General features: G+C 39.8%; 1 protein-coding gene across 1 annotated transcript in view; it reads left to right on the forward strand.

Moving 5' to 3' along the window:
• Positions 1 to 2266: 2266 nt before the first annotated feature.
• Positions 2267 to 25484, forward strand: part of Pth2r (parathyroid hormone 2 receptor) — a 104542-nt gene continuing 81324 nt past the window's right edge. Inside the window, exons 1-2 of the mRNA NM_031089.3 lie at positions 2267 to 2558; positions 12971 to 13073. Of these exons, the coding sequence (NP_112351.2) occupies positions 2484 to 2558; positions 12971 to 13073 (178 nt within the window). The 5' untranslated portion in view covers positions 2267 to 2483. The remainder of the gene's footprint in view (positions 2559 to 12970; positions 13074 to 25484) is intronic.

Below are 25484 nucleotides of genomic sequence, written 5' to 3' on the forward strand. Positions count from 1 at the left end.
TGGTGTGTACTTGAGATCCCAGTGCTCAGGAGATAGGAGACATGTGTGTCCTTACAGCTGGTTACCCAGCCAGTTTGGCCTTCTTGGTGAGCTCCAGGCAAATGAGAGACTTTGTTTCAAACAAATACAACAAGAAAACTCTCTCTCTCTCTCTCTCTCCCTCTCTCTCTCTCTCTCTCTCTCTCTCTCTCTCACACACACACACACACACATGCATGAGGAGAAGGAGTCATCCTCACATAAATGAATATGCATGCACACCTATACAAGAGATAGATTCTCTAATAAATGATGCTGTATTTATTCATTAGTCTGATAGGTTCTTTTTAAAAAGCTGCCTTTTTTTTTTATTCTCCAGAGCCTCCAGATTATTTGCATTTTGCTGCTTAGAAAATCCCGACTTGTGAAGAGCGGAACCATAGATGGAGAAGCCAGAGCTGTGTGCAGTAGACCACAGGTCTGCACTAGCATTTGTGGTGACAAGATAAAAGTGGGCTTCATGCACCGCTGGCTCCCATTGCCCTAAGAGTTTTAAAGAAGTTGGCACCATAATCTTACAGAAAATCTCCCCACTTTACTGAAATAGCAGAATCTTCTGGAAGACTTCTTGCCCCTTTGTAGTCTGACTACTTAGAGACATATTTTATTCTATGACTTAAAAAAAATCTTCTCGAAGAGATGAAATTTTTTGAAGAAGCATGTTTCCACTTCCTTGAGTTTAATCTCGGTGTGTGTGTGTGTGTGTGTGTGTGTGTGTGTGTGTGTGTGTGTGTGGTCACTTGTATTTTGGTCAATGAGAAACTATTTTGTTATTTCAAAAATGTTACATTTTTATGTAGAAAAATTTTTGGTGTCCAATGTAGGACAGTAGGAGTTTTACATGGATACTAAGTACTTAGAGAACCTGTTAAATTGCCATTAAATTGAATACTTTAAATAAGCTAATCAAAAAATTATAAATGGTACAAAAGAGTGAGAAACAATGTTTGATGAAAAGATTCTACATTTTCCAGTTTATGCAAAAACCAAGTATGCAATATTTTGGCATAAAATCAATAGAAGAAACTATAAAGTGGTGAGTTAGCTCAGTGGTAGACTCTTACCTCGCATCTGGAGGCCCTGATTTGATCCATAACATTGCAAAACAAAACACTGATAGATTAAGATACACTAGAAAGAAAAAAAAAACACTTGTCATCGATTAAAATATTAAAAGTTAAGGTGAGAATAAAGGTGTACAACCATAGCAGCAGTTATACAGAATATTGCAAATATAGAAAAGATTCTTCTGTTCACCATGGTCCTTTGCCCATTCATAGATTAAGTTGTCACAACCACCACCACCACCACCACCGCCACCACCACCACCACCAGTATTAACCATAATAAATACACTTAACTGAGCATCTCCTTTGGGAGTTGACCATCAACTCCGCAGAACAAAATTACCATCAAAGCGAGTGCAAGAAGCTAAAGATTTTGGGAGTATTTGCCTTTGCTTTGAGCACACCTTCCTGAGAGCTGCATTGAAGTGATTGAAAGCAATATTTGATGATTGATCGACACAAAAAACCGTGTTTGAGGACAATTATGACAGTGCTTCGGTGAGCTCGAAGGAAAGGAGCTGCATTTTACTGCACCATTCCGTCCTGATTAGAGACTACCAAAAGACCCCTTCCCCCCCCCAAAAAAAAGAAAAAAGAAAAAAGAAAAAGAAAAACGCAAAACAAACCAAACAAAAAGTCAACAACTCAACAAAACGTTGCTAGAAATAACTGAAACATTTGTTTGGGACTATGAACTTTCTCAGAACTGAGTCCTTTTCTCGTCAAAATGCTATTTCTCATTAGTAATGTGTGTGGAAAACACACACACACACACACACACACACACACACACACACACACACACACACACACACACACAGAATTCACCACCCCTCCCATACCTACCAGCCTCCATCCCTCCCTACTCTGGGCATATCATTGTAGTGAGGAGAAAATGAATCAGAGAACTTGTGCAGTGAGTAGCTGCAGAGACTGACCCTACAGGCCTCGGAAGCCTTTGTCACACTGGCGTCTTGGTGGCAGATGGTCAGTGCGCATCTGGGTAGGAGGAAAGTTTTGGGCCACTCCTCTGAGGACTCAGAACCCAGTGCAGCGAAGCAAACACATCAAGAGTCAAGCCTGGCTGCAGGGATCGCAAGGCATCTGAGCTTCTGGGTTGCGGACTGAGTGACTGCTAAAAGATTCGCCCGGGTCCTCCGCCCCCTCCCGCAGCTGTCCTCTGTAGAAGGCGGGACCACCCAGAGCCCTCAGGACCGGGATTCCCAGACTCCGGGCGCAGGCAGCCAGACCCCCGAGAGTCCTGGTTGTGCCTCCAGCTGCCCAGCGGCGCCTCGCTCCCCATCACAAGTTTGGTCCATACTGGATAAGTAAGCTAGTCTGGGATACCGACTGCTTGTGCCTTAGGAGGGTTTGGACATGCCCTGGCTGGAAGCTTTACCCTACATCTGTGGATGGCTGATTCTCCGTAGCTGTCTCCTGGTTGGAGCGCAGGTAAGAGCTGGGGTACCGGAGCCTGCTTCCCCAGCCGGAGATGCAAGCTCAGGGCGCGCCGCACTACACACGTCCACATCCTCTTTAGGCGGGAGGTCCCAGCTCAGGGCGTCGGACCAGCATCTGGCGTTCAGGGATCCGGGAGTGCACAGCTGGAAGGGGAAGAACTTTGTTCTTCCATATAATCCCCAGGGTACTCGCTTCAACCACTACATTGTTTGTTGTCAATCCACCATCGGATTTGAGAGCGTAAAACTTCTTGAATCGATGGTACAGCGTAAAAGTGTAACTGTTTCTCTCTCTGATACAGAAGCATGCATTTAAGCAAAGGAGCTAGACAGAATAATACCTCGTTAAATACAGCTCGGGTCTTAACGTTGAATAGCAGTGGTTGTAATTTTCTTATTGCCACTGTCGCTTAGGGGTTTTCTGGGAGTTCTTTCACAATGGGTCTCTTTAATGTGCACGGAACAATTCATCCTCAAATTTAGAAGTTGTAGAATATGTAAGGCTCATCGTTTTATTTATTTATTCATTTTTCAAACGAACTGGAAAGATACTTGCAGTGGTGTGTGTTCTGTGGTTTGAGTCCTGTGGTTTAAAGCATATTCGAGGTTATATATGTCCGGTTCGATAGAGGGCGCACATTGACCGCCAAATAAAGATTCAACTGGTTTTTAAAAAATTCCTTCCACAAAGTTAAAAGCACCCATGACTGTGTTCCGGTGGTACTTAACATGATGTCTTATCTTTAAATGACCAAATTAAATTTTAATCATCATTCAAAAGATACAGTTGAAGAAAATCCCAATCTTCCTTAGTAGTAACTACATAGAATCAGAAGGTAATTTTAGGAAGTATCTTTCCTGAGAAATGCTAATCTTACTTAGCAGGATCAGGGCATTTCATGCAGACTTATTGTGTTATGAAAAACGAATGAGTAGTGTATCATACAATGGGTGCTTAAAAATAGGTTCTCTTAAGTTTGAAAGACGCTCCTAAAACAGCAGAAGGAGCACACATGTGTGAGGAAAAGCCTTCTAGATTGGATGACGCATTTCCATTAGAGTTATAGAACCCTGGTGATCTCTATGGTGTCGTCTACATTTCTGTCTCATGAGTCCTTGGAAACTATGTTAAAACCACTACCTACCTGTGTAAGCAGATCTGCTCTGACCATTTCTTTTTACTCAGTATTCTAGGTTGCTTTCAAGAAATTCACGATGTTAGTTAGCACAACGAATAAACAAATCACTGTGAAGTCATGAGCAGATTGTTTCAATTGCCTTTCGCTTTCAATAAAACAAGTAGGACCTTCAGCCTGGGCACTACAGCCTTTTTGGGCCACATACCCATTTCTTTTGGGGTTGTCTCCTGTGGTGACAGGACATCCAGCAGAGGCTCTGTACTCTGTCCACTAGAGGCCAGTGGCACCCCCTTGGCCCTTACAGTAGCAAATATTTGCAGATATTGCCAGATGTCTTTGGGTGCTGAAATTCCTCCTGGTTGGGAATTATTTTTTAACACTGATTTTGATGTCTTTTTTTTCTTTCCCTTCTCAGTGTGTGTGTGTGTGTGTGTGTGTGTGTGTGTGTGTGTTTGTGTGTGTGTGTGTGTGTGTGTGTGTGTGTGTGTGTAGGAATTCAAATTTTCATAGCCTGCAGTGTGATGACATCATATACTAATTTTTTAATCTTTAAAGAAAAACTGTAGTTTTAAACATATTTATATGTCCTCTGACTTTCGGGTTTTCATCTTAAAAGAACTATATTGAACTATTTTAAAGTAAAAATTTGGTAACTCAGCTTATTACTTTAGTTTGTGGTTGTCATACACTGAAATTTCATTAGTTACTTGGAAGAATTATAGAGATGAAATGCACTGTGGGTATTATTTATCCAAGTGTTACCTATTGATTCTATTAGCTAAAGCATAAGTGATGAGGTGTTTTTGAAAAAAAATGAATGATGAATATATTTCTAGCTATGCATATATTTAAAAATTATAAGACATTGAAAAAATACCAAATAAGAATCATCTAAAAAGAATGAACTGGTATAGAATAGATGTTTAATAGTCAATTGACATTGGCTCACATCACAAAGTAGGAACCATAGACCAGGGCTCATCAATTCTTATGAAGATGGCTATGGGTTTTGTAAAGAACTAGTCTTGTTTGAAGGCACAATTCAGTACCCATGCATTCGTACCCTGATGTCATTACAGAGTCTGGCAGTGCATGTCTTAAAGCCAGATGATCACATGACTTTGTTTCCTCTTCTATGCCAGTGAGCTCTCAGGAAAGAGACTTTGAGATGAAGATAGGGGAGTAAGGCTTGTTGAGGGAGGGAGTGGTGTCTGTGGAAAATGAAAGGACCAGGAACAGGAGAGCGTTCATATGTGATGCTGGCTCTAGGTCAGACTGTGCACAGCGTTCATTCTGTGAAGTGGATATAGAAGATCATGGAGTCTAGACAAAACTTCCAAAGTAGCTCATTCCATGGAAGGAAGTATGTAAGCCTGTACAGTACACGGTGTGAGCAGAGACCAATGTGCTGTTTCTATTTATTTATTTATTTATTTATTTATTTATTTATTTATTTATTTATTTATTTATTGTGGCCGCTCTGAATGGGGTGCTAGCATTGCTGTGGGCGTTCTCAGGGGTCAGAAGGAGGGAGAACAGCCTCAGGAACTTGGAGAGCTGCATTCATATCTGTCTGCCTGCAGTAAATCCTCGTGCACATACCTGGTTCTCTGTATTTTAATTGTCCCCTCTTGTGCAGTGAGACAGGGGTCTGTGAACTCTATTGACCTACCCTGAAGATGCAGTCTCCTGGCAGGTCAAAATACAATAGTCCACGACTCCATTTCCTCAGTCACTAAATGTCCAATAATAGTATTTTTTGTCTCCCATTTAATTCCCACAAGAACTCCATAAGACAGGTGCTGTCATTACTTACATTTTTATACATGAGGAAAGTGGCTGAGAAATGTCAGAGAATGTACAAATGCAGATAGCTGTCCTTAAAGCATTTACAGTCTGGCTTTCAGAGCTCCCATCCCCTGCTGTGAGCTCCCATTGTGGAGGGCAAGGTAGCACAGCTCAGCTAATTTCTGTGCCCATAGTCCCTCTGTCCAGTAATGCTCACTCCTGATATGTTGTAGCCCGTAGAATTTCACATTTTGGTCTATAAGGAGCACCAAAGCAGGACTATGCTGCTTTAGAATTGGGCACAGCCTGAATGTTCATAATGGAGCACTGTGCATAGCAAGAAGCAATGGGGTTAAATGTGCCCTCACCAGTTTGATGTTACAAAGCAGGAGATGTGACAGAGAAGCCATGGGCGAATGAGGAAATACCATTTACATATGTTAAAACACATATAATGGAAAGCAGTAATGCACGCTGTATAAACACGTTCAGATAAAAATGTATGTCTCACATAACACATGTGGGGGATAGCGAAATGTGAGTGGGAAATAAGGAAGAGAGAGGACAAATCAGCACATGTGGTCACTGTGTACTGTGCACCTCAGCCTCTGGGGGGCGCTGTAAGAGATGGAAGTATCAAGGAGGCATCACTGGTAGATAGAGCCATGAGGAGAGCCCTAGGATGTGAGCAGCTAGGGCACTCTTTTTAGCAAGATCAAGCAGAAGTGTGACTGCTGATTATCTCCCCATTGTGCAGATTGCTATAAGCTCAGTTGCAGTTAGGCAGGGGAATTTTTTTTTTATTTTTGGTTTTTGTTTGTGTTTTGGGTTTCTTTAATCCTCCCATCAACAACCAGAACTCTTGCCTGGTAACTTCTGTTTACAAGGAAAACTGGTGACCCTGGGGGGCGGGGGGCAGATTCTGGTGGATTTCCCAATGGCTATGCTAACTCTGGGCCATCTCTACAGCTTAGTAGCCCAGAGGCAGAGATGGAAGGGAGCTATACTTTGAGTTTTCTTGGTAATATATCAAATTATTTTTAATTTCTGAGCCATTTTCTCAATTTCTTGGAACTAAATCTCTAACATTCCCAGGCAACACCCACACACTGTTTACTTTCCTGTCTCTGGCCTCAGTTGAGTTGGTCATCAGCAAGGACACTGGTTTGTCTTTTCTCTTTCTTTTTCTTGTTACCACTCTGGGTCTCTCTCTCTCTCTCTCTCTCTCTCTCTCTCTCTCTCTCTCTCTCTCTCTCTCTCTCTCTCTCTCTCATCTTCTCGGGTCCAGATGCCTGTACTCCACTGCTGCTGCTGTTCTTGGTGGTCATCTCATGGTACTGACATCTCCAAAATACTGTTGCCCTCCTCTGCAACTAGGCTTCACCAATAGCCTCTCACAGGCTCTCTTCATGGTGTCAAACCTCAACTCCTCTGCATGACTTCTTCAGTCCTGGGCAACTGAGTCGTTTGCAACTGAGGTGGCACTTTCACCAATGGCCTTCCATGGCCTCTCACAGTGCCGAGACTCAGCTGCTCTTCATGACCCTTTCATGCCTTTAAGCCTAGTACCACCTGGGTTACTCTTACACATTACCAAGTCCAGCCATAGCACAACCTTGGCTATCTCTGGAACACAGACTCTTTGTGCTTTCAGAAAACACTTCCCGGAAGATTTCACCGCAATGATGCTGGTCTCTTCTTAATCACAATCTCTTCTTTTCACAATCAAAAGGAGCAACAGCCCTGATAAAAGTCTTTAATCTTCCCTCTGAAATTTCACAAGCTAGGCCTCCATTGTTGTACTGTTCTCAATGCTATCTTCCAAACTCTTACAGATCATCCCATAGAGCTCTTAACACCCAATGGCTCTTCTAGCCCAAAGTTCCAAAGTCCTTCCACAGTTCTCCCCCAAACATGGCCATGTTTTCACAGGAATACCCCACTCCCGGTACCAATTTGTTTTAGCCAGGGTTTCTATTTCTGCACACATCATGACCAAGAAGCAAATTGGGGAGGAAAGGATTTATTCAGCTTACACTTCCACATTGCTGTTCATAACTAAAGGAAGTCACAACTCAAGCAGGTCAAGAAGCTGATGCAGAGACCATGGAGGGGATGTTATTCACTGGCTTGCTTCCCCTGGCTTGCTCAGCTTGCTTTCTTATAGAACCCAAGACTACCTCCAGGGTTGGTACCACCCACAAGAGGCCCTCCCCACTTGATTACTAATTGAGAAAATGCCTTACAGCTGCAACCTATGGAGGCATTTCCTCAAGGGAGGATCCTTTCTCTGTAATAACTCCAGCTTGTGTCAAGTTGATACATAAAACCAGCCAGTACACTTCTAATTCCTATGTTTCCCCTTGGCAGCTCAGGACCCATTTGTGCAGCCCTCTGGGTTGTTCTTTCTTGGATCAGAGCCCAGGGCGCTCTCCTTGCTTCTCTACACCTCTGTGTCTCTCCTCTCTCCACACTCTCCTAAAGCATGGTGGAGATCACTTCCTTCTCTTGCCATCCCCAAGTCCAGGAATCCTAAAATCTCTCCTTTCTCTGTCCTCCCCAGCTATTGGCTGCTGGCATCTTAATTTACCAATGATTTAAAACCAAAATCATATTTGCTTTTTGTGTAGATTCTGGAAATCTGAGAGTACCTTCCTAATAAAATACAAATGCCAACTCATGAAAGTTCAACTCAGCAGGTGCCCTGAGTGCCTCTCATACTCCAGTCTGGGAGAATCCCTGGAGACAAAGTCAAACACTGGACCATGTTTCCCAAAAGATCAGGTTTAATATTTAAAAAGATGCTTCTAAATTTGAGTCAATGCCATAAACAAATTTGTAGTGATGACAGTTCAGTAGGAGGGGAGATGAAACCAACCCGTGTCTTATTCTCAAATTGCTACCTCTTGTGTATTCTCTCTCAGTCTGTATAAAAGTCTGGGTCACAAATAACACTTATACTTTACAATATTGGCCAGTGTAACATTTTACCCTCATTTGGATCTGACTTTGCTGACAACACATAGATTTTCTCTTTTAGAATCCTTCGCTTTTTCCCAGAACTGTTGACTAAATTGCTTAGACATCTGATCTATTCTAAGAATAATTTCTGTTTGACTTCTTTCCTTTCACTCACAAAGGCTGATAGTCATATCCTTATATTGGAAAATGTGGGAACTAAGGCATCACTCCTGTGTTCAGCATTAAAAATAATCTATGTACTTACTTTCTCTCTCTCTCTCTCTCTCTCTCTCTCTCTCTCTCTCTCTCTCTCTCTGTTATGTCTTTGTTGAGTGTATACCTACATGTGTGGGGAGATGCATGCCTCTGGCTACACCTTGAAAGATCCCCGAAGGGAGACCCTTACTCAAGTCTCAGGAAGTAGCAGACCCCAGACACAAAGAGACCATTTTGGATGTAATACACAAAGGTGAGGTTTATTACGGAGATCTATTACGGAGATCTATTATGGAGATCTCCAGGTCGACACATATGCCACGCAGAAGACAGAGGTGTCAACCCCGAGTGGCTGGGAGAAGGGCTTTTTAAAGGAAGAAGTCACAAGCTCCAGGAGATGAGGGGATGTCAAAAGGAAATACCAAAAATGTCACAAGGGGAAACTCTCAAAATCACAGGACTGTTCTTAAGACTCTAGGGTTTAAATCAGGGGAAAGGTCAAGCATTCTCCTGAAAACAGATCTTGATTGTCCTTTAGGGTAAATGTTTGTCAGAGTTGATGAGGATCTGCCTCTGAAACACATCTGGTTAGGCGTGGCTGGCAGGTTTCCTGGAATACTCTCTGCAGGACACAATGGCCGGAGGGCACAATGGGGGCTTGAACAAACATCACAGGGGCAGAACAGAACCCATTACTCATTTACTCACATCCGGTGATAAGTGGGAGGGTCAGTGAGTCTGAACCACTTCTCCTGAATTTTTAACAATCTGTCTTCCTGAGTCAGATCCTGTTGCTGAGTTTTGAGCTAATTTAAAACTCTATCTTTCAACCTCTAGATGTCAGCTGTCCTTTATGATTCTTTATTTGAAGCAGAGTTTCCTTAGACTCAGGTCTTTCATTGTCTCTTCTGGGTCAAAAGCCGGCAAGTCCCAGGGGTGGTCCTTCCCTACTCAGAGCCATGGTTGCAGGTGTGAATAGGATACCTCTCTTGTTGCCTCGGTGCTGGTATTCAAACTCAGGCATCCCAATTGCCTAGTAAGCACTTTGAGTGATCTCTCTAGCCTTACTGGCTTCTTTTAGTTTTTTTCAAAGACTGTAGAAGACTATTTAATTTTCAAGTTCTTATGCTAAGTTTTTCTTCTGTTCTTAATCAACACACATAGTTGTTACTATGGTGGGTGTACAGAATTTTCATTATTGTATACAAGTTTATAGTTTGGTGACTATATTATTAATAATGATTTTAACTAATTGCTTTCAAAATTGACCTTCTCATTTCTTATTGATATCAGCCATGTTAGTTTTCCTAGTCTCTACTTTCCCCTAGGATGGCACAACTGTGCTTGATGGCAGATGTGTTGCTTCAGGGTAGCACTAGTGACAAATGGCTTGGCCATTGGCCATTGATGCTATTATGTGCCCATCTATAATTTGGCCCACACCCTGATTCTGTAATCTCAAATTCTGTGAGCTAACTGCCTGAAGGAAATGATCTCCTTGACAATTTACCATGTCTAAAATTAGGTCAACATTGTTTGTATATTAGTACCTATTGACTGTCATTTCCAAATGGGACGAACTTCATGGTCATAGAGCATATCAGTAATCACCATGAGTAACAGAAGGAGCTCCATAAAGTCCTCTTGGGAGTCCATATCTTTCCACAAAGTAACTGGGTTGCAACAGGCATGTGTCTAACCGCTGCATTTCATTTTTTCCCAGAGCAACAGTAGAAGGTTTTGAGCTCTGACATAATAAAGGACTCAGATTTCTTTGGGCTACCCATACATTTTCTTTTTGCCTAAATCTGAGTCCAAGACAAAAATGGTTTACATCTCCATTTATTATCTATCTATGTTAATGTTAAGCTAATATATACTTTTAGTTATATGATATGTAAGATTTTATATATTAAAACTCTCTTACACACAGATACACAGAGAGAGAGACAGAGACAGAGAGACAGAGAGACAGAGAGAGAGAGAGGGGCTGATAACTTGAAATTGTTAGATTATGGCAAATGAACTGAGGGCCACTGTTTTGGCTCTTGAGCTGTCTTGAGCATGCTACTCTGTGATGCTGTCAACACTGTTCCAGGTGTAGCTGCAGAGAAGTAATTGTTATAGAAACTTTAAGAACTAAGCCATCAGGTGACAGCCTCCGAATACAGTCAGATATCCCTGGTGTTCAGAAAAAAAATGGGCTTTTAGGAGTGAGAGTATCTAAGAAACCAGCACTTGCAAATGGTAAAGTAAATTAGGTCAACATGGGATTCAGTAGCATAAGAACCACACTTAAATAGCAGCATTAATGTTGATATACTAGTTTTGAAAATGGTTTACATGGGGAATGTAAAGTATTGATGAGTTTGATCATATATCATTTTCACATTTCTGAAGTGTTCTAGTACTGAAACATTTTTACTTATCAATTTTATCTAATTAGCTACCTTGAGTAATTTCACAACTAAAACCAAACATGCATTCACTCTACAGATTACATTTGTGATATAAATGGTGATGGAGTAGTACATCTTACACAGGTGCATGTCCTGAAGCATTGCCCTAACTATTCCCTAGGCAACAGCCATTGAAAATACCTATTTTCTTATATATTTTGTATCTTTCATCAGGCAGTGAAGGCAGTGCATAAAGGTAATTTTAAGTTAAGATAATTTAAATTCTCAAACTTTATTTTAAAACTTCATTCACTTAAACATAAATTGAGAAGCTATTGTCTGACATCCAAATATGACCTATAACCTACTTCTTTCTGTATATAGGTTGAAAGCTATGAACATCAGCTTTACGTTTTTAATGTTTGAATAAAGATCAAAGGAAAGATCTAGGTTAACTTCAACAATGAAGCATATTGATTCTAGGTGCTGTTGCTATGGTGCTTTATGAGCGGTGCCTCACTTCTGTGGTCTTCCATTTCTAAATATGTTACTTCAAGCCAGTCTCAATCAAAAACTGGATACATCATAACTAAGGACTTTATGTAAAATACCCAATCAATGCTTCTCACAACTGTGAAGATAATTAAAAATGAGGAAGTGCAGAAGCCTAAGAAAACATCATGCATTATGCTGTGTATTTTGATGAGATGCTGGAACATAAAACACTAAGAGCTGTCAAATAGGGGTTTCTCTTAGACTTTAGGTCTCTGACACTGGAATTCAATTTTATTTCAAGTCACAAATGGTCACAACTGCCCAGAACAAATGACTGCCTGTTTTATTAAATGTAGCACTTTGTTGTGGATGCAAGTTATAGACACTGAGGAGGAAGCTTCGTGCCTATGTTTTAGCTACACTATCAGTTTCATGTCACTCTGAGGTGAGGAACGGCGCTTGCATAAATGTACTCTGTGTCCTTGATAGTATGTGCTCTTCTTCCTTCATAAAGCATGTTATTTTCATATGAAAGTAATAAATAAGGATGAGATGGATAAGGGATACATGGGTGCATATATTACCATTAGAAAGTCCCCAGTTTTAAGGCAAGGAGGTAGATATCATTTAGAGTAACCTATTTCTTTCATAGACAAATAAACCCAAAGTCATGTTGCATGTTGTATCCAGCTTTCACTGATAATTTTTATGATAGAGCTTCTATTTCTATGTAACATAACTGCCATGCTGTGAAAGAATTAGTGATGTATTATGTCCTGATAATGTACTAGGTATTTTCACTGTTTATTATTTATTCTAGTTACATGAATTTTTAATTACAGTTTAGAGTTTCCTTATGTTTTCTGGTGGCACATTTAAAATTTTCAAAAAAGCGTTGATATATGAATTAGTTATCCTTTTATTACTGTGATCAAGCACCAGACAGAACACACTTAAGAGAGGACTGATTTATCTTGGCTCACAGTCTCAAATGGCTTGGTTTGCATGGTTGCTTAAATCCTGTGCAATCTGGTAAAACAGCACGACACCACAACCCTGTGGTTGTTTTGAGATGTTCACTTCACGGCAGACTAGGAAGCAGGGATGAGTTAGGAAGTAGTTATATAGATAATATACTCCTAAGGACCCACCTTGGGTGACCAACTAATTCTTTCAGCTCTACCCCATCTGTTAAGTTCTAAAGTGTCCCCAAGTGGCACCATCATCTGGGACCTAGCCTTCTTTAGTTCACGGGCCTATGGAAGACAGTGGATATTTGAATCACAATAGTGTATTCTGACGGGGGACTGTTTCTGTTAGCTTGATTGGGAATATCTCATCATCAGGAGGGCGCTATCCTACCTTTAAGATGATGGGGGATGATGGTGTGTCCTTTGCTTCCACAGCTGGATTCTGATGGCACCATCACTATAGAGGAGCAGATTGTTCTTGTTATGAAGGCTAAAATGCAATGTGAACTCAACATCACAGCTCAGTTCCAAGAAGGAGGTAATGATGCCAAGAAATGTCTTTTCTTTGCATTCTTCACCAGCACAAAAATCACAAGAGTCCTCCTTACTGTTAGGGAGGTTCTCATCAATCATCTTCTGTGTTTCCATGTGGAAGGTATGTAGAAAGAAGAAAGCTCTCTGTCTCTTTACCACACACACCTTCCTCTCCTATGAAAGAAAGGACTGTTCTGATTAGTGAGTTTGGGAGTATGTCAACTGGGTATGTGCATATCTGCCTGCTCTATGGATTTGTCTATTGTGCGGGTTGAGTGTGTTGGCTTGCTCTTGACTGTGCAGTGAGTGGGGAGGAGGAGGAGGAGACACAGCTCCTATGGATACCATCTCGTCGTAGGTTTGAGATTGCAGCTCAGACCAGCCCTGAAGCCACGTTCTACTAAAAACTTTTAAAATAAAATGATAATTTAACTTTCAGGAAAATGTATCACTTTCTGAGTTTTCAAGTCATCTCTTACTTATTTCTAAATTCATGTCCGAAAAGGGGGTTGATTTATTGAGGCCGCTAAATCCCACCTAACTGAATAAAGCAGTGTCTCTATAGCTATCCATACCTCATGTGGTTTTCAGGTTAATATCGGCTTTACTGGTTCATGGTTTGCAAATGCTCAAAAACTGTGACTGAAAATTTTCCATTTATCATGATCAAAAGATGTAGTCTGCGTGATGGTGACTTATCAAAGTGTGTTGAGACTTGGTGACCTTTACTGTAGCCATTCTGGATGAATGATCTATGTGGTTTTCAAAGGAATGTATGTGGTCCAGTTTCCACTGGTGTTTTATCGGGTCCTCCAGGTTAAGCTCACCAGTTATGGTGTTCATATATCCTGTATCGAGAATTATCACTTGACCTATTATTTCTTAAGATATATGTTTTTATAATAGCATGATGGTGAAGTTTTCATTGAAAAGTTCATTGAATGTTTCTCAATTCACATACTTTGAAACTGTTACTAAATATGTTCAAGTTTAGAAATTTATTTCTAGTGCTTAAACATGTTATCAATATAAACAAGGCTTCTACAACTCTATGGATACTTACAATTGGAATATTAAAATTATATATACTTAAACATTCACATTAAATTAGTAATATTTAATCAACAACAATTTATTTCTTGCTTTGATAGTTTAGTGTAACTTTTCCAATCCTTTAAAAATGTTTTAAATGTGCTACAATGTACACAACTTTAAACTTACCTACATCTAAGTTTACTGTTCAAGTACTAATATCTTCTTTTTGTTTGGTTATGAGATAGGATTTCTCTATACAGCCAGGAACTCACTATATAGATCAAGCTGACCTCAAACTCGTTGAGATCCACCTTCCTCTGCCTCTCAAATTCTTGGATTAAAGGTATGTACTATCATACTCAATTAGGAATATTTTATGTAAACAGTTCACACATGAATTTTTCCTTATTTATTCTGATAATCTTGGTCTATTAAATAAATAATTTAGTTCAATTATCTTAATTATGAGTGCTTATGTGGAACATTTGAATTTAACTCTACCATCTCATTTGAACTCCAGAACCCCTCCTTCCCATTTCTTCTCTCTAATCTTCTTTGGAATTGACTGGATTCCACCACACATGTGCCTTGTGCCTGTGGAGTTCAGGAGATGGCCTCAGACCACCTGGAACAGGAGTTATAGGTGATTGTGAACCATCTCTCCATCTGTACTTCTGCTTTCTTTATTCTACCCTTCCCTAACCTCTACAGCTAATTATTAGGCACTTAATTTCTTTAGTGGTTACCCTAGAATTAAAAGGTGTATATTTAATTTAGAAAGTTTAAAAGTTACCCTAATTTCTTCTTTCCATATAGTATCAGTATATTGGGGCACTCATTGTTTTCAAATTGTAAGCTATAGTCACACAGGATTTTAGTTTGACCTTAATTTTATATTATTTTCCTCTCTTCCTCATGTATTTTTGTCTTATTGGAATGTGCTTATTGTGTTCTGAGGTTTTGCTGGCTTAGAGATGACTTTTTCAGTTATAATCTTAATATATATATATATATATATATATATATATATATATATATGGATCTATGATTCTTGATTGAAGTGCATCTGTTAGTGTTTGAACATACTATCTTACTTTTTTTTCCATTTCTTTTTTTTTTTTATTAACTTGAGTATTTCTTATATACATTTCGAGTGTTATTCCCTTTCCCGGTTTCCGGGCAAACATCCCCCTCCCCCCTCCCCTTCCTTATGGGTGTTCCCCTCCCAACCCTCCCCCCATTGCCGCCCTCCCCCCACCAGTCTAGTTCACTGGGGGTTCAGTCTTAGCAGGACCCAGGGCTTCTCCTTCCACTGGTGCTCTTGCTAGGATATTCATTGCTACCTATGAGGTCAGAGTCCAGGGTCAGTCCATGTATAGTCTTTAGGTAGTGGCTTAGTCCCTGGAAGCTCTGGTTGCTTAGCATTGTTGTACATATGGGGTCTCGAGCCCCTTCAAGATCTTCCAGTTCTTTCTCTGATTCCTTCAACGGGGGTCCTATTCTCAGCTCAGTGGTTTGCTGCTGGCATTCGCCTCTGTATTTGCTGTATTCTAGCTGTGTCTCTCAGGAGCGATCTACATCCGGCTCCTGTCGGTCTGCACTTCTTTGCTTCATCCATCTTGTCTAATTGGGTGGCTATATATGTATGGGCCACATGTGGGGCAGGCTCTGAATGGGTGTTCCTTCAGTCTCTGTTTTAATATTTGCCTCTCTCTTCCCTGCCAAGGGTATTCTTGTTCCCCTTTTAAAGAAGGAGTGAAGCATTCACATTTTGATCATCCGTCTTGAGTTTCATTTGTTCTAGGCATCTAGGGTAATTCAAGCATTTGGGCTAATAGCCACTTATCAATGAGTGTATACCATGTATGTCTTTCTGTGATTGGGTTAGCTCACTCAGGATGATGTTTTCCAGTTCCAACCATTTGCCTACGAATTTCATAAACTCGTTGTTTTTGATAGCTGAGTAATATTCCATTGTGTAGATGTACCACATTTTCTGTATCCATTCCTCTGTTGAAGGGCATCTGGGTTCTTTCCAGCTTCTATTATAAATAAGGCTGCAATGAACATAGTGGAGCACGTGTCTTTTTTATATGTTGGGGCATCTTTTGGGTATATGCCCAAGAGAGGTATAGCTGGATCCTCAGGCAGTTCAATGTCCAATTTTCTGAGGATCCTCCAGACTGACTATCTTACTTTTGTTCTAGATCCTGTTGCTACTACTGTTGAGGCAGTTTTCAGTCTTTGATGGTGATCTGTTTCTCTTCTTTGCTTTTTAAAAGAACTTCTCTTTGACTTTTATGTTTTCAGTTTCACTCTGTATCCAGGTAGGAAGTCAATGGATTTTCTGAATATAAGAAACTGGGTTACCAAAGATTGGTTCTATAGGCAATCTTCAAAACGTTTGGTCCTGGACTGATGGCATTATTTTGATAGGCTTTGGAAACTTGAGGAGGAAAACTTAGCTGGCAGAAGGATGTCATTAGGCATGTTTTCTTGCTGTTGCTGTCTTCCATTGTTGGTGTCCCTATCCTTCCACTGGGGGTTCTGTCTGGCTACAGAGGGTGGCCTCCTCAGGTTCCATATCCCCATCGCTATTCTTCTCAGCTAAGCTCACCCACATTGACTCCTCTGAGTATCTCCTATTCCGGGTCACTGACATCCTAGAGATTCCTACTCTCTGACACCCCACCCCACCCCCAGCTGTAGACTTCCATTGCCCTCTGGCCTTCTCTTCTGTCTCTCATCACATTTGATCCTGCCCTGCCCCATCTTCCTCTCCATCCCCTCTCCTACCCACATTCTTCCCTTCATCTGCCTCCTATGGCCATGTTATTCTCCCTTCTAAGTGAGATTGGTCACTTTTGTTTTGACCTTACTTCTTTTTTTTTCCATTATGCTTCCATTTTTATTTTCATACATATTCATTATATGTTGATGGGTTCCACCATACATCAGGCTGTTTCACTGTATTCACCCCATATCTTGCTCCGCCCACTCCTACCTTTTCAGTTTTTAGTTGCCTTCAATTCCCAGACAACTTCACTTCAGCCTTTGTGACATACATTCATAAACTATATAGTCTGTATAAAAGTAGGATGCACAAATGATAAAAAGCCTGCAGCATCCACCTTTCTGAGTCTGGCTTATTTCGCTTCACAGGGGAACTTGTACTTGAATCAGTTTTTCTGCACACATGATGCTTTAGTTTATTACGGCTGAATCTCACTCCTCTGTGGCATGCACACCCCATCTCCTTCAGATGCTCATCGATTATGGATACCTAGGCTGATCACGAGACTGGGATGCCGTGAGCATTGCCGCCATACACATGTCTGTCCTGTGATATCTCATAGTCCTTTGGGTACAGATCCAGAAGTCCAAGTGATCACAAGGTAGTTCTAAACGACAGTTGTCTGAAGAACCTCAATCTGACTTCCGTGACTGCTGCGGTAACCTACCAGGACTTACCCTTTCCTAGCCACTCTGACCAGGGGATAACGGGATTTCAACTTAGTTTTAGTTTCATTTCGTTGGTGAGGAAGCAGTTTGTTTACCTTTTCAGAATCACCTTCAGGTTTCATTCGCAGAACCGCCGATCAGATTGGTTTTCTTTCTTTCTTTTTTTTTAATCTGTATATATATATATTTATATTTATATAAAAAGACCAATAATAGCAGTGTGTTATGCATCAACAGCAGCAACAGCTTTTCCAGGTTCTGCAGTCATCTGAACAAAACTGTAGAGACATCCAGCACACTCCATTAAAAAAAAAAGTAAAAAAACAAAACCCGAGAAAACAGCACAGTTGTGTTACTCTTGTGGTACCTGGCACCATTTTTTTTTAAATTAGCTTCTCAATCATCATCTGGAAAGAAAACATTCTGAGCAACATCATTAAAAACAGCTCTGATAAAGCGCGGTCACTACTACGTGTCATAAAGCAGTTGGCCTTACTTCTTGTTTAGCTGTTTTTGGGTCTGTGGAGTGTAGTGTGGGTAATCCTGTACTTCATGGCTAATATCCACTTATAAATGAGTACATATCATGAGTACATATCACATCTCATGACAGTGATGGAGGACTTTAAGAAGGACATAAATAAGTCCCTTAAAGAAATACAGGACAACACAGGTAAATGAGTAGAAGCCCTTAAAGAGGAAACACAAAAAATCCCTTAAAGAATTACAGGAAAACACAACCAAACAGGTGAAGGAATTGAACAAAACCATCCAGGATCTAAAAATGGAAATAGAAACAATAAAGAAATCACAAAGGGAGACGACCCTGGAGAAATAAAACTTAGGAAAGAGATCAGGAGTCATAGACGCAAGCATCAGCAACAGAATACAAGAGATAGAAGAGAGAGACTCCGGAGCAGAAGATTCCATAGAAAACATTGACACAACCATCAAAGATAATGTAAAACTCAAAAAGCTCCTAACCCAAAACATCCAGGAAATCCAGGACACAAGGAGAAGATCAAACCTAAGGATAATAGGAATAGAAGAGAGTGAAGACTCCCAACTTAAAGAGCCAGTAAATATATTCGACAAAATTATAAAAGAAAACTTTCCTAACCTAAAGAAAGAGATGCCCATAAACATACAAGAAGCCTACAGAACTCCAAATAGATAGGACAGGAAAGGAATTCCTCCTGTCACATAATAGTCAAAACACCAAACAAAGAAAGAATATTAAAAGTAGTAAGGGAAAAAGGTCAAGTAACATATAAAGGCAGACCTATCAGAATTACACCAGACTTCACACCAGAGACTATGAAAGCCAGAAGATACTGGTCAGATGTCGTACAGACCCTAAGAGAACACAAATGCCAGCCCAGGCTACTATATCCAGCAAAACTCTCAATTAATATAGATGGAGAAAATAAAATACTTTAGGTAAAAACAAAATTTATACAATATCTTTCCACAAATCTAGCCCTACAAAGGACAATAGATAGAAAACTCCAACATAAGGAGTTAAACTGTACCCTAGAAAAAGCAAGAAAGTAGTCATCTTGCAAAAAACCCAAGAGAGCCACACAAACAGAATTCCACCTCTAACACCACCACCACTGCCACCACCAACACCACCACCAACACCACCACCAACACCACCACCAACACCACCACCACTGCCACCGCCAACACCACCACCAACACCACCACCAACACCACCACCAACACCACCACCACTGCCACCGCCAACACCACCACCAACACCACCACCAACACCACCACCAACACCACCACCACTGCCACCACCAACACCACCACCAACACCACCACCAACACCACCACCAACACCACCACCAACACCACCACCAACACCACCACTGCCACCACCAACACCACCACCAACACCACCACCAACACCACCACCAACACCACCACCAACACCACCACCAACACCACCACCAACACCACCACCAAGACAGGAAACAGCAATCACTGCTTCTTAATATCTCTTAACATCAATGGACTCAATTTCTCAATAAAAATACAGAGACTAACTGACTGGATATGGAAAGAGGGCTCAGCATTTTGCTGCATACAGGAAATACACTTCAGTGACAAAGACAGACACTACCTCAGAGTAAAAGGCTAGAAAACTATTTTCCAAGCAAATGGTCCCAAGAAACATGCTGGAGTAGCCATTATAATATCAAATAAAATTGATTTTCAATAAGAAGTTATCAAAAAAGTTAAGGAAGGACACTTCATATTCATCAAAGGAAAAATCCACCAAGATGAACTCTCATTCCTGAATATCTATTCTCCAAATGCAAGGGCACCTATATTCATAAAAGAAACCTTACTAAAGCTCAAAGCATACATTGTACCTCACACAAGAATAGTGGGAGACTTCAATACCCCACTTTCATTAATGGACAGATCATGGAAACAAATAGAGACACAGTGAAACTAACAGAAATTATGAATCAAATGGATTTAACAAATATTTAGAACATTTCATCCTAAAACAAAAGAATATAACTTCTCAGCACCTCATGGCACCTTCTCCAAAATTGACCATATAATTGGCCACAAAATGGATCTCAACAGATACAAGAAGATTGAAATAATCCCATGCTTCCTATCTGATCACCACGGACTAAGGCTGGTCTTTAATAACAAGAAAAATGACAGAAAGCCCACATATACATGGAAGCTGCACAATGCTCTACTCAATGATAACTTGGTCAAGGAAGAAATAAAGAAAGAATTAAAGACTTTTTAGAATTTAATGAAAATGAAGCCACACATGGTTAATGAAAATGAAGCCACCCCAATTTATGGGACACAGTGAAAGGAGTGATAAGAGGAAAATTCAGAGTTCTGAGTGTCTCCAAAAATAAGCTGGAGAGAACATACCCTAGCAGCTTGATAGCACACCTGAAAGCTCTAGAACAAAAAGAAGCAAATACACCCAAGAGGAATAGACAGCAGGAAATAATCAAACTCAGGGTTGAAATCAACCAAGAACAAACAGAAGGAACTATACAAAGAATCAACAAAACCAGGAGCTGATTCTTTGAGAAAATCAACAAGATAGATAAACCCTTAGCCATACTAACCAGAGGGCACAGAGTATCCAAATCAATAAAATAAGAAATGAAAAGGGAGATAACAATAGAATCTGAGGAAATTAAAAAAATCACCATATCCTACTAAAAAAGCCTATATTTAACAGAACTGGGAAATCTGGATAAAATGGACAATTTTCTAGGCAGATACCAGGTATCAAATTTAAATCAGGAACAGTTAAACCATCTAAATAGTCCCATAACTCTTAAAGAAATAGAAGCGATTATTAAAAGTCTCCCGACCAAAAAGAGCCCAGGACCAGATGGGTTTAGTGGAGAATTCTGTCAGACCTTCATAGAAGACCTAATACCAATACTGTCCAAACTATTCCCCAAAATAGAAACAGAAGGAATACTATGCAATTCCTTCTATGAAGCCACAATTATGCTTATACCTAAACCACACAAAGATCCAACAAAGAAAGAGAACTTCAGATTAATTTCCCTTACAAATATTGATTCAAAAATACTCTGTACAATTCTCGCAAACAAAATTCAAGAACACATCAAAACGATCAACCATCATGAACAAGTAGGCTTCATTCCAGAGATGCAGGGTTGGTTCAATATATGGAAATCCATTAATGTAATCTATTATGTAAACAAACTCACATTATAATCTCATTAGATGCTGAGAAAGCATTTGACAAAATTCAACACCCCTTCATGTTAAAAGTCTTGGAAAGATCAGGAATTCAAGGCCCACACCTGAACATAGTAAAAGCGATATACAGTAAACCAGTTGCCAATACCAAACTAAATGGAGAGAAACTTGAAGCAATTCTACTAAAATCAGGGACTATACAAGGCTGCCCACTTTCTCCCTACTTATTCAATATAGTACTCGAAGTCCTAGCCAGAGCAGTAAGACAACAAAAAGAGGTCAAAGGGATACAAATTGGAAAGGCAGAAGTCAAAATATCACCTTTTGCAGATGACATGATACTATACTTAAGTGACCTGAAAAGTTCCACCAGAGAACTCCTAAACCTGATAAACAACTTCAGCAAAGTGGCTGAATATAAAATTGACTCAAACAAATAAGTAGCTTTCTTCTACTCAAAGGATAAAGAGGCTGAGAAAGAAATTAGAGAAATGACACCCTTCACAATAGTCACAAGTAATATAAAATACCTTGATGTGACTCTAAGCAAGTGAAAGGTCCATGTGATAAGAACTTTAAGTCTCTGAAGAAAGAAATTGAAGATCTCAGAAGATGGATAGATCTCCCATGCTCAATGATTGGTGGTATTAGTATTGTAAAAATGGCCATCTTGCCAAAAGCAACCTACAGATTCAATGCAATTCCCATCAAAATTCCAACTCAATTATTCATAGAGTTAAAAAGAGCAATTTGGAAATTCATTTGGCATAGCAGAAAACCCAGGACAGCAAAAACTATTCTCAACAATAAAAGAACTTCTGGGGGGAACCATCATCCTGACCTCAAGCTGTACTACAGAGTGATAGTGATAAAAACTGTATGGTAATAGTACAGAGACAGGCAGGTAGATCAATGGAATAGAATTGAAGACCCAGAAATGAACCCACACAACTATGGTCACTTGATCTTTGACAAAGGAGCTAAAACCACTCAGTGGAAAAAAACATAGCATTTTCAACAAATAGTGTTGGTTCAACTGGAGGTCATCATGTAGAAAATGCAAATCAATCTATTCTTATAGCCATGTAGAAAGGTCAAGTCTGAGTGGGTCAATGACCTCCACCTAAAACTAGATACACTCAAACTAATAGAAGAAACCAGGATTGCAAGCTGGTAAAACCACTCTGGAAATCAGTATGGAGGTTCCTTAGAAAATTGGACATAGTATTACCTGAAGACCCGCTATACCACTCAAGGGCGTATACCCAGAAGATGTTCCAACATATAACAAGGACACATGCTTCACTGTGTTCATTATTTTAATAGCCTGAAGCTGGGAAGAACCCAGATGTGCTTCATCAGAGGAATGGATACAGAAAATGTGTACATCTACACAATGAAGTACTACTCAGCTATCAAAAACAATGACTTCATGAAATTCATAGGCAAATGGATGGAACTAGAAAATATCATCCTGAGTGAGGTAACCCAATCACTGAAAACCACACCTAGTATGCATTCACTGATAAGTGGATATTAGCCCAAAATGCAATCCACAGATCACATGAAGGTCAAGGAGAAGATGTCTAAAGTTTGGATGCTTCAGTCCTTCTTACAAGGGGCAACAAAAATATTCATAGGAGGAGATTCGGAGACAAAGTTTGGAGCAGCAACTGAAGGAATGGCCTTTCAGAGACCGTTCCGTCTGGGGATCCACCCTATATACATACAGCCACCAAACCCAGACAATATTGCTGATATAAAGAAGTGCATGCTGACAGGAGCCTGATATAGCCTGTTTTCTGAGAGGCTCTGACAGAGCATAACAAACACAAAGGTGAATGATGGCAGCCAACCATTGAACTGCGAATGGGATCCCCATTGTAGGAGTTAGAGAAAGGATTGAAGGAGCTGAAGGGGCTTGTAACCCCATAGGAAAAACAATAATACCAACCAACCAGACCCCCACCGAGCTCCCAGGGACTAAACCACCTTCCAAAGAGTACACATGGACAGACTTATGATTCCAGCTGCATATGTAGCAGAGGATGGCCTTGTTGGGCACCAATGGGAGGAATAGCCCTTGGTTTTGCCAAGGCTTGATCCCACAGTGTAGGGGAATGTCAGGGTGGGGTGGGGTAGGAAGGGGTGGTTGTATTGGTGGAGGAGCATCTTCACAGAATAAGGGGAAGGGGGACGGGATAGGGGGTTTATGGACGGGAAACCGGGAAACCAGGAAAGGGGATAACATTTGAAATGTAAATAAAAATATCCAATAAAAATATGAAAAAATGGGTAATTTATAGATAATAGACTTTATGAATTAACTTATTACCAGTCTTGAGAAAAATGTTCTTTATAAAAATTTGACTTTCTAAAACACTTAAATAAGAATCATTTCAAATAAATAAGAGATAAACTTAATTTAGACAACTTATTGTTTAGGCTTGTAGTTACACCATTTTTGATTAGAATTTTCCTGTCACTCTTTCTTACTTATCTCTAAGTCTCTCTGAGTTTAAAAATGAGGGATCTCTGTTGGGAATGATAGTTTTGTTTCACATTTACTCATCAGTGTTTGGGAGCATCTTTTGAGGATATCGACTTTATAGCAGGATGCACCATATCATACTTGTTTCATAGCTTTATCATGTCCTAGACTCGTTGTTCATTACTCAAATACAGTAAAAAAACAGCTTAGTGTAGCTTCTCAGTTAAGCCCTAAATACAGGGATCAATGCCCCTACAGAATACTTTCTGTCCTCATATTTATTCCTTTTACTTTATGGTCCATGATATAGGAGAGAAAATTGTTTTTTATATAAATTTGACTTTTATATGCGTCTTACAAGACAAGTGCTGGCTCTTCCTTCCTTCCTTCCCTCCCTCCCTCCCTCCCTCCCTCCCTCCTTTCTTCCTTCCTTCCTTCCTTCCTTCCTTCCTTCCTTCCTTCCTTCCTTTCTTTCTTTCGACAAGGTTTCTCTGTTAACAGCCCTGGCTATCCTGGACTCCATTTGTAGACCATGCTGGCCTTGAACTCATAGAGATCTACTTGCCTCTGCCTCCCTACTGCTGGTATTAAGGGCATATGCCACCAAGCCCAGTGAGGAGTACATTTTCTGAAATGTCACTCTGAGAGTATCCCAAAGGGAAACGTTCAATTTACCATTAAAGAGCACTCAGATATACATGTCTATTAGCAAGAAGTAGCACATGAAAGAACTTGAAGAGTTTATTATTAGTATGCATGAGGGACAAATGAATTGTTTTCTATGAGGTCTCTCTGAGTGTTGACTGTAATATATTAGAGATTATCTAGCCTATCCCAATCTTCTGTGTCTCTCTAAACATTGTATGAGTATTACTGTGTGCATCCAGGGTGTAGTTTCAATAGTAACCACTGAAAACCATGGTTAAGATGTTATTCTTTGCCCTGTGGGCTTGATGGGTTTCATGAGAATGGTAGACATACTTCAGAATGGTACATAATTTTAACAGTAGAGACTCAACTGTGAAACACTTGCACACATCTCAATCAGTGAGGGGTCAGACAAAGTTTCTTGGGCACATAATCACCATATCTTAAATCTAAAGGGGTAAGAGTTAGGTGAATATAGCAAAATTGATTTAATCAATCAATCAATCAATCAAACAAACAAGCAAGCATTCTAGGAAGAGGGATTAGGGCACAACGATTAGTAAATATAAATTAGTAGCAGACTATAGAAATATCACATAGAAGATTAAATTATATGAATGTATTAATCTGTGTAACACCTGATATTTGTGAATATGTACATTATGTACATGAATAAATAGTAAAAGAGAAGATCTTATTTTACAGTCTTTCTCCATACAGAAATAATATAGAATGAAATGTGGTCAAACTTTGGCCATCTTTCAATGAAAATACTTAATTATATGTATAATTAATTAAAACACTCTGCACTTTAATGTTAAAATCTAGACTGACATTTTGAATTTATTAGCTAACTTAAGAAATTTTCAGTTTCAGTGATCTTAAAGTTGAAAAATGGATATAAAAATATTTAGAAAGAGGCTGTTAATGTTACTTATAACCATTGTAAAGCTATATAAAAATCATGAACTAAAATAAGTATTATAACACACCAACAACTATCAATTCTATGTTATAAGTGTATAGTATTATTTTTTTATTTCTGAA

Source organism: Rattus norvegicus, chromosome 9 (genome assembly GCF_036323735.1).
Source record: "Rattus norvegicus strain BN/NHsdMcwi chromosome 9, GRCr8, whole genome shotgun sequence".
NCBI lineage: Eukaryota > Metazoa > Chordata > Mammalia > Rodentia > Muridae > Rattus > Rattus norvegicus.